The 9,431-nt window shown below is 51.7% G+C and overlaps 1 protein-coding gene across 1 annotated transcript in view; it reads right to left on the bottom strand.

Annotated features, from left to right (window-relative positions):
- Positions 1-2,384: 2,384 nt before the first annotated feature.
- RTN4RL1 (reticulon 4 receptor like 1) overlaps positions 2,385-9,431 on the bottom strand; it is a 29,519-nt gene continuing 22,472 nt past the window's right edge. The window contains exon 2 of the mRNA XM_033078459.1: positions 2,385-5,519. Coding sequence (XP_032934350.1) covers positions 4,156-5,519 — 1,364 coding nt within the window. The 3' untranslated portion in view covers positions 2,385-4,155. The remainder of the gene's footprint in view (positions 5,520-9,431) is intronic.

Genomic DNA, 9,431 nt, shown 5'->3' with positions numbered 1-9,431 from the left:
GGCAGCAGGGCCTGTCTGCCCCCACCACAAGATGGGATCAGGGCACATCCAAAGGATGAGCTTGTGAAAGGAGCATGGACAGGTTCAGAATTTATAGAATCACGGAATCATTTAAGTTGGAAAAGAGCTCTGTGGTCATAAAGTCCAACAGTTAACCCAGCACAGCCAAGGCCACCAGTAAACCACGTCCCACAAGTGCCACATCCACAGGTCTGTTAAATCCCTCCAGGGATGGGGACCCCAAGCCAGGTGCCCTTGGCCTTCTTGCCCACCTGGGCACCCCTGGGCAAAGGTTCACCCAGTGCTGAGCAGCACCTCCAGGTCCTCTCCCACCTCTCCAGACACTGCCCCAGGCCTGTAGTGCTGCCTGGGGTTGTTGTGACCCAAGTGCAGGACTTGCCACGTGGCTTTGCTGGCCCTCAGCCCATTATTGCAGCCCAGCAAAATTCCATCCCTCAAAGTGGCCCTGGTGCTTCCCACCACTCTGGAGCTCATCTCTTCACCCCTGCCAGACACCTTGGGAGCAGTTCTAATGAGATCCCAATTTTCTCCACCTTATCTCCAGACAATCTCTGGCAAGTCAGGGTTGTACCCACGTCTGGAGAGCTGCTGCTTCAGAGGAGAGGGGATTTCTGCCGGGCCTCAGAGCAGCATTCAAAATGCATGAAGACATGCTGTAGGAAGGAGCTGGGGAAAAGGCACACGAGTGTGAACTCAGGGCTGTGGTGAGCTGAACCACGCAGCTGGAAGTTCGTTATCCAGCCTGAGTGTCAGAGCATGCCATAAAAATTTAGTTTATCCTCAAAGAGCTGTGGTCGTGGATAGAAGGGTGGGAGTGGGGAGGGATGGCAGCTGAGGAGGAGGCAGGAGGAATATCAGGAACCTGTGTGTGTCCTGGTTTGGGCTGGGTGAGTTGATTTTCTTTCTAGGAGCTGTGGATTGGGTTTGGGATGAGAATAATGTTGATAACACATGGATTTTTTTGTTGTTTGCCCTGAGTCAAGGATTTTTCTGCTCCTCTGAGAACACTGTGTGGGGCACAAGAAAACTGGGAAGGGACAGCTGATCCCAACTGGCCAAAGGGATATCCTAAATCAAATGGGATCATGGTCAGTATTTAAGCTGAGGGACTGGCTGGGCATCAGCAGGCGGTGAGAAACTGCACTGTGCATCCCTTGGTTAGCATATTCCAATCCTATTGTTACTATTATTATTTCTCCTATTTCTGTCCTATTAAACCAGCCTTATCTCAAGCCATGAATGTCACTTGTGTTTTTCCCAATCCTCTCCCCCATTCCAGCACAGCCATGTGGTGCTCAGCTGCCTGCCAGGTTAAACCACAATGCCATGTCAAGAGACATCTCCTATTTAGCAGTGTATCATGTCTCCCTTCTGGTTTTTAAACAGTTGCCTTTATCACTAGGAGTTAGAGCACTTGATTGACAAGGCTTGTAATACACCATGGAGTTGCTTTTATTTTCCCTACATGTTAAAGGAAAAGATACTAAAAATACAATTATAGTTTTGAGCCAGGCATAGTCTGTTCTAATATAATTCATCTCAAAGACTATCCACCGTGCCTGTTGCACCCAAATCATTTATAAAACATTAGCATCTCCTGTGCTGACATTTCACTCCCATATTACAGGAGTTACACGCAGACTTAAAAAAAAAATTAATAAAGTGCTTCTCTTCTTCATTCTCCCACTGAGAGCTTTGATTTCCAGAGTATGAAACGAAATAACCAACATAACAACATGCTCCACTTCTGAGGGACAGTGCCAGACTCATTCAGTTGCTATTGGTTATAGAGAGTAGGACATGAGGGAGCTATTTCAGATCACGGATTATTTGTTCTGGCTGCATTGGACATCCCTTTAGTGGAGCTTTAGAGCCCTGTAGACAGAAAAGTTTGGGTAGGAGCTGGAAGGCAGAGGGCTTGATGAAGTAACCTCTTCCTTTCTCCTCCCAGAATTACTCTTGCTATTCCCCAAGAAGGGTGTTTAAAAGAGAAGCATCCAAGCCTCTGGCCTTCCTTGCTTGCAAGACAGAGAGAGGAGGCCGTGCCCCTCCAGCTTCCCACTCTCACCATCCAGCTGCTCGTAAACACAAGTGCATTGGGGAATTTTCTACTTCTCTTTTCAGTGGGAGTTTCCCTTTTCATTTCCAGATACCTCCAAGGGATCTGCCACTATGTAAATACCCTGCCCCCTTCCCCAAAGTGGTTGGGAGAGCAGATTTCTCTAGCTGGCGCATCCTTCCTGGAGCTAATTGTGTGTCTGATGGAAAATTCCAGCTGTTTTCTTCAGGATTTCCTGCCCCACACCTGAGCCACAGGCTCGAAATATCGCCAGTGAGATACGGTTACGGAAAGAACAGAAGCCTTTTCTTGTCCAAGATCACTTTTATTTCCTTTGTTTCATTAACTTCAGTGTCTGTTTGGTCTCACACATCCACGCTGACAGGGAATTCACACCAGCTGCAGAATTTGGGCAGCACCTCCCCGAGCCCGTGGGCTGCCGTCAGTGGAGCTGCCGGCTCTGCCATGCCCCCGACCACAAACACATCCCTCCAGCACACTGTTTGACCCAGGAAGAGGGGAACAGGATGCCCTGCTCCCTCTCCTCCACCTCCCCACAACCCCCTTTGTACCACAGCTCTCTTGGACCAAAGATTTGTCTCTCCTGCCATGGACCACAAACCTCGGGCACCGCGCTCCTCGCCGGTCCTCTACAAGCTGTAGTTTCCCCCCTTATCTGACTGTTCCAGAATCTGTTCCTTTTAAGAAACAAAACCCCTCCTGACTCTGTCAGGTCTGTCTGCAGCCTGGGAGCTGCTCCTTGCTGCCCCAGTGAAAACCTTAGTCCAGCTATAAAGGTCCTCACGCCACCACCAGGCTGGGAAGCCCCTCTGTGCCTCCAGCCCCAAACCAGCCCCTTTCCTCCCTGGGGCCTCCGAGTGCTCTCCAGAGACAGAGCTCTATGGCTCTATTTATTTGGGCTAATTAATCTCTCTTTCTCCCCACCACCAGTTATAAATTAGGATGTAAGGGTGAATTTTGGCTCTCTGGGTATGGACTTTGCTGCATCACACACAACCACCCCCCAACCCCTCCCAAAGTTTAGTGCTCTGAATTGCTGAGAACATTGGTCCGTTGTGGTTCCCCCGCGTGTACTGAGCCCGCCCGATGGCTTTCAGCATCTGTAGGCACTGCTGCCGGTTTGTTTTCTCAAGGAAAAAAAAAAAAAAATCGTATACTGGTCTGCTATAAATTCAATAATACAATCCTTAGTTCTGAAGATACAGTTTCCATATAGTTTATAAACATTGTAAGACATACATATGGATAATTGAGGGGAAGAGGGGGAGCCTGTGCAATTGTTGGGGTTTTTTTTTTCCTCAGATGTGTGAACATGGTTACAAAAAACACACCTCCTGCGGGTACCTCATTTCTTTATGTGTTGGGTTTGTTGGGGTTTGTTTTTTTTTTTGTTTAATTCCACCTCTAATCAGTCTTTCCTTTGGTTGTTGGCTACTCCAAGCCCAGCAGGCAAGCCCTGTTCTGCTGTAATGCCTGAGATATTCAGGGGTTTGAGATTGTCTTCTAAGAGATTCCCAGCCAACTTTGGCCTCTGGGTTTGGAGCCAAAAGGGCTAAAACGTGGGAGAACCAAATGTCCTTATTACATCAGTGTCCTTGCACTCACTTTCAGAGAGAAACAGTGTAGGCTTAATCGGTGATGGTTTTTACAGCAATTATGTTCCTTTCGGTAATTGGAGGGGTCGCTCGGAGCGCTCTCGAACGAACGGGATTTCACAAGAGCATGGATACAGTCCATTTGTCCGGGTGTTGTCACCGACAAATTGGTTACCGTCCCCGTTATCTGCTTTTTGTAAGGTTGGCTTTGTTGCTGTTGTAGGTGCTCGGTTAGGCTGTTTGTGACAAGGTGTGATAATGCCTTTTAATCTGCTCCCGCTGCGCTCGGCACAGTCCGGCCGGGCGCGGAGACAACCCTCAGAAGCCGAGACAACGTTCTTCCCTTCGCCAGGCCAACGCTGAGCCACGTACAAAAAAAGAAGAAGAAAAGAAACTCTGGTCCTTTGTAGATTGGTGGCAGTACAGCTCCGCTCCGTCCGCGGCCGGAGGGAGGGGGGCTCAGCGGATGACGGCCGCCAACACCACCATAAAAACCAGGAGCGATGCCCTGAGCCCCGGGCAGCCGGAGGCCTGCTGGACCCCGCTGGGCGGGCGGATGGGCGTCCGCCGGGTGCACTTACCCTTGCGCTTGGGGGACAGCGTGGGCATGGCCCCAAAGCTGTATTTGTGCTGATAATCAGGCACATAGTCTGGCACCTCCTGCCCGTTTTTGCGCGGCCCCAAGGACACCGGTTTGGAGGTTCGGTTACGGCTTTTGTGGCTGGTGCAGTTCTTGCCGGGTTTGCGGTAGCCCGGCCGGGAGCCGGGGGGGCCGGCGGGCTGGCTGCTGTGCAAACTGTTCTCAGCCCCTCGCTCCTTGCCCTTCTCCTTGGAGGAGTGGTGAGGGTGGTGGGATTTGGAGGCTCCTCTGTCCGCTGTAGAGAAGGTGTGTGTTTTCATCTGGTGGAGCGACTCGGACCCTGAACAGTTCCTAAAGTCTTCCGCTCTTAGCACCTTGAGGTCCTTGCCGTGCATCTGCTCGGGGGACTCGCAGATGACGCTGGAGCTGGAGCCTCTGAACCTGTGCAGCCATTCCCAGAGGGAACGGGCTTTGCAGTCGCAGCTCCACGGGTTCCCATTCAGCCTGAGAAACTCCAGGGCTCCCAGGTGGGCCAGGCAGTCCCCCTGCAGCTCCGAGAGGCTGTTATTGAACAGGAAAAGGGTGGTCAATCTTCGGAGGTCATGAAAAGCCCGCCTATGAATCCACTGCAGCTGATTTTGATGGATGAGCAGCCGATCCAGGTTTATTAGTCCCCTGAACGTGTTCTGATGGAGGCTCCAGAGCTTGTTTCCATGGAGAAAAAGATGGCTGAGGTTAACCAAGTCAACAAAAATATCGTCCTGAAGGAACTCGATGTGGTTGTCTTGCAGGTACAGGTATTGCAGGTTGTGGAGGCCACCGAAAATCCCGCTGGGGAGGGAGCTCAGCCCGCACTTGTACAGATACAAGGCGTGGAGTTTCACCAGCCCTTGGAAAGTGTCTGCAGCTAAAGCCCTTAAGTAGCGGTTGTCCCCCAGGTCCAGCTCCTCCAGGTTGACGAACCCATCGAAGGTGTTGGGGTCGATGAAGGTGATGTTGTTGGAGTAGATCCAGAGGGTGACCATGGAAGGGCTGAAGTGGCCCCGCAGCAGCAAGGTGATCTGGTTGTTCTGGAGGAAGATCCTCTCGCTGTCCTCGGGGATGCCCTCGGGGATGGTGACGAAGTTGTGAGCCTGGCAGCTGACGGTCATCGGGGAGGGGTAGCACACGCAGTCGGTGGGGCAGCCCAGGGCACCGGGCACCTTCAGCCCCAGCAGCACCAGCAGCAGCTCCGCAAACCCCCCTGTGCGGAGAGAGGGGAGAGCGGCGTCAGCGGGAACCGGGCACCTCCCGCCCACCCATCGCTGCTGCGGAGACTATTCCGGGTGAAAAACGCCCCCAATTAGCTCAGCCCTCCTCTCTGCTCATGAATTACCCACGCGGCTGTGATGAGTAGGCTCATCACCCACGGCAGTTCAAACGTGATGTATGGAGTACTCCCTGCCTCCTCTCCCTGCCTGCAACAGGCGGCTGCTCGTGTTCCCAGCCCCGAACAGGCAGCAGAAACTTTCTCGGCGAGAATTCACGCTGCCAGCGCAGGCAGCAGAGCCCCTTGCCTGCAGGCAAGGAAACGCCGCGGTGTGAGAGCAAACAGAGGAAATTCAAACTCTCGCAGGTGCCCCCCACTCCTGCTGAAATGCACCTGTTAAATCCCCTGCACATACCGGGGAGGAAAAGCTGCAGAGATTCAGCATTTCCCAGCGAACCACCTAAAATTACACGTGTGCAGTGAGTGCATCCCACTCCCCCCAAAGGCACAGACCCATCCCCACCGTCTCCTTTCGCTACAGCTGTTAGACACCACCATCCACTCCGAAACCCGAGTGATTTACAGGGAAATATGTTGTCAGCAGTTGGTGGAAAAGGCTGAGCCGAAAACTCCGTTTGGAAGTGGGATGCTCAAACATATTTTTAAATGAATGTCCTGTGGCAAAGCATATTGCATCCTCTAATGCTACGGTATGTGCCTGTGACTGGGGCTTTCTCGCAGCAGAGAAGCAGAGAGCGAGGCAGAATCATCCCCTCCCTCTGCTCAGCTCTCAGAGCTCCGGTTTCGCCACCCCGCTCCCGTCTCGCTCCCACTCCTCGCACCAGGCTTGCTTTCAGGCTATTCCTTCTGCGCCGAGTGGCTTTTCAGACTCATTGCACCAGACTTGTCATTTCTCATTCAGATTTTCCTCCTAGATTTGGCTTTTTCCTCTTACACACAGAATTTGCTCTTGTCTAATGAATTCTGCCTCTGGACTTTACGGGGGAAAGGAGTAACAGCGGAGCAGCGCACAGCTGCCGGTGCCATCCTGCCCACGAGTCCTGCTCAGCTTGTAATAATCTGAAAAACGAGAGTGGAAGTGGAGTTCATCTCTAATTACTCCACGTCGTTATCACCAGCTAGTCCAAGAGCTGGGACCCCTTGGGCTTTTACAGTCCCTCTTTTCAGTGCCTACAGCCTAATATAAGTTGGAGGCACAAAAAACTCACTGTTTTCTTATTAATTGTGTTTGAAATATAACTGTGTGGTTGCTGTTGCCTTTTCCCTGGTATGGAGATCTATGGCCGTTTAGTTAACAGCAGGTGACCCGTCCATCTAGACCCATCCTTTCAAGGCAAAGTTGCCACATATTTTAGACAAACTGAGTTATTCAGACTCTCCATAAATCACCAGTAACAGCCAGTCATCGCCGACTGGGCGGTTAATTGGGAAAAAAATAGCATTGCTGCCCAAAGCATTGGATCAGGTCTTGCCTGGGAATGGGAATGAGGGGGATGACTTCCAGGCACTGCCCTTCAGAAACGAAGCATGGGCTACCAGGAGGGATGTCTCATCCCTGCACCACTGCCAAAAAGGGCTGGTGAGTCGGGAACGCTGAATTCGCGACAACTCCTACGGCTGTGTAGGAAAAGGAACATTCTCCAAGTCACTGCCGTAGCATTTTGGCTTTGCTGTCGTGCCTCTGCACGACGAGCATGAGCGAGGGGCTGCGCTGGTGGGAGCATCGTGCTGACTACCCAGAGCTCCCTGCCAAAACGGGAGCCCTGGCTGCCACTCACAGCCTGGGAAACAGCGGTGTCCTGAGGATGTAGTGATTATCCTACGATGGGAGAGGTAAAGCCATGTCTGCAGATATATTCTGCTGGGTTTTTGAACTCGAGGATGTGCTTCACCGAGGTGGGACAGCTCCACATCCCCCCGTCTCACCTCGGTGACACCGGCGCACGGCGCCTTCCGTAGGTCTAATGTTTATTAGCAAAACCCTGCCAGGCACAAGTGCTGTGACGATCTCCCACATGCAGAGTCTGTTATTGCAAATACCAAATCACAAGGGTCTGAATCAATAAACCATCTCCCAGCTACACGCAGCAGGTTGGAAGATTACATATTGCTTCCAAACAACAGTTTTATGCGCTCTTCCGTGACACGACAGTTGCCAGGCTAACGGGATTACTGACGGGAGGTGGAGCTGGGCAGGGATCTGGGAGCATACAGGATTTCATGTATAGGGATGGTGATGACAGGAGGCTGTTAGCAACGCCTGGTGATGGAGCAAGGCAGCCCAGGCCTCCCTGGAGCATGGCCAAGGTAGAGGCTCCTGCCGAAAGGGAACGCGGTGTTTAACAGCTCGCTGCCTGCAGGGATAGCTCCGGAGGTAAAGGTCAGAGGGAACTGAGTCCATCTCTTTAATTAACAGGCGGCTGTGAGTTAATGGCTGGAGCTCCTATGGAGAGAGAGATGGGATTCCTGCAGCCAGGGAGGGCGGTGAGGATAGGCTGGGGTTGTTAGTGGTTTTCAGCTTCCTGAGAATAGGATGGTGGGAAGAAAAGACAGGGATGTCTTTCCCCCTGTTGCAACTTGGGAGTAAGGAGAATGGGGAAACAGAAGGATGGATACTTAGGGAAAAAAGGATGAACAGGGGAGCAGGACTTGGATAGGGAGTAGGTTTATACTAGGTAAAATGAAGGAATTCCTCCTTGGGAGGGTGGTGAGGCCCTGGCACAGCCTGCCCAGAAAAACTCTGGCTGCCCCATCCCTGGAAGTGTCCAAGGCCAGGTTGGATGGGGCTTGGAGCAACTTGGTCCTAGTGGAAGGTGTCCCTGCCCATGGCAGGGGGGATGGAACTAGATGTTCTTTGAGGTACCTTCCAGCCCAAAGCAAGCCATGATTCTGTGAAGGTCTGGACTCCCCAGTGGATGCACACAAGGTTTGTGGTATCATCGAGGAGGCCTTTCCTCCAAGCCTGTAAAACCTGCTGACTGCTTAGTGCTGTGAGAAGCTGCTCCTGGCATGCCCTGGGACTGGTTCCAGTTTAGATCCGGGAATGAGACCTCCAAAAAGCAAAGCGGTCATGGAGCTATGAAGCTCCTGAGGCTGGTCACACCAGCACTGGGATATCCAGCAGCCAAACCCTGCTGGGGTGTGACAGCCAGGAGCACCTGGGTCTCACTGGGCTTCCCACACTGGAAAACACCATGGGAGCCTCCTGAGAGGCCCCAGCCTGCTCTCCTGAGAGTTTGACCCTGTCTAACTTGTTATTCCTGACTCAGCCCTTTCAAGTTCATCTTGTAAAGGTTGAGGCACACAGAGGGTCACCAGCCCCAGCCTCGGAGCTCACCGGGGAGGGAGAGCTTCAAAAGCAGCACGGAGAAATCCTCCAGAAACCTGCTGGTGTAGAGAGCAGAACCAAATCCCTGCTGACATGGATAAAACCAGCAAAGGGGTGTTCATCTCCTGCCTTTCTCCCACTGACGTGCTGTGTCACCCTGGCCTCTGCTCGCCGAGTCCTTCTGCTGCCTCCTGCCTCTGACTGAGGTTTCAGTGATTGGAATGAATTCGTCTGACTGTCCAAACCATTTCCCATGTAACATCCCTCTAATTGGGCATTAATTAGGCATCAGTTAATGAATGCTTGAAATAATTTATCTTTGGATGCGTCCAGTTTGCAGTCTTACTTTTAACAGCATTAGACTCATTATTAGATTAACATCGTTATAAATGTTCTCCATTACCTGCTTGTTTCCATTGTCTTAGCCTTATTACTGAGAGTGAAAATCACTCCTCCCACATGCATTATTGATGAGTAAGGACTTTCTATATGTAGCACGGGATTAATTGTTATACAGTGTAATGCATTTAGCGTGAAGCCTCAATTTGTGCAAGAGC

Source organism: Catharus ustulatus, chromosome 22 (genome assembly GCF_009819885.2).
Source record: "Catharus ustulatus isolate bCatUst1 chromosome 22, bCatUst1.pri.v2, whole genome shotgun sequence".
Classification (NCBI taxonomy): Eukaryota; Metazoa; Chordata; class Aves; order Passeriformes; family Turdidae; genus Catharus; species Catharus ustulatus.
The sequence above is the reverse complement of the archived record's forward strand: the minus strand, read 5'-3'. Positions and strand labels throughout refer to the sequence as shown.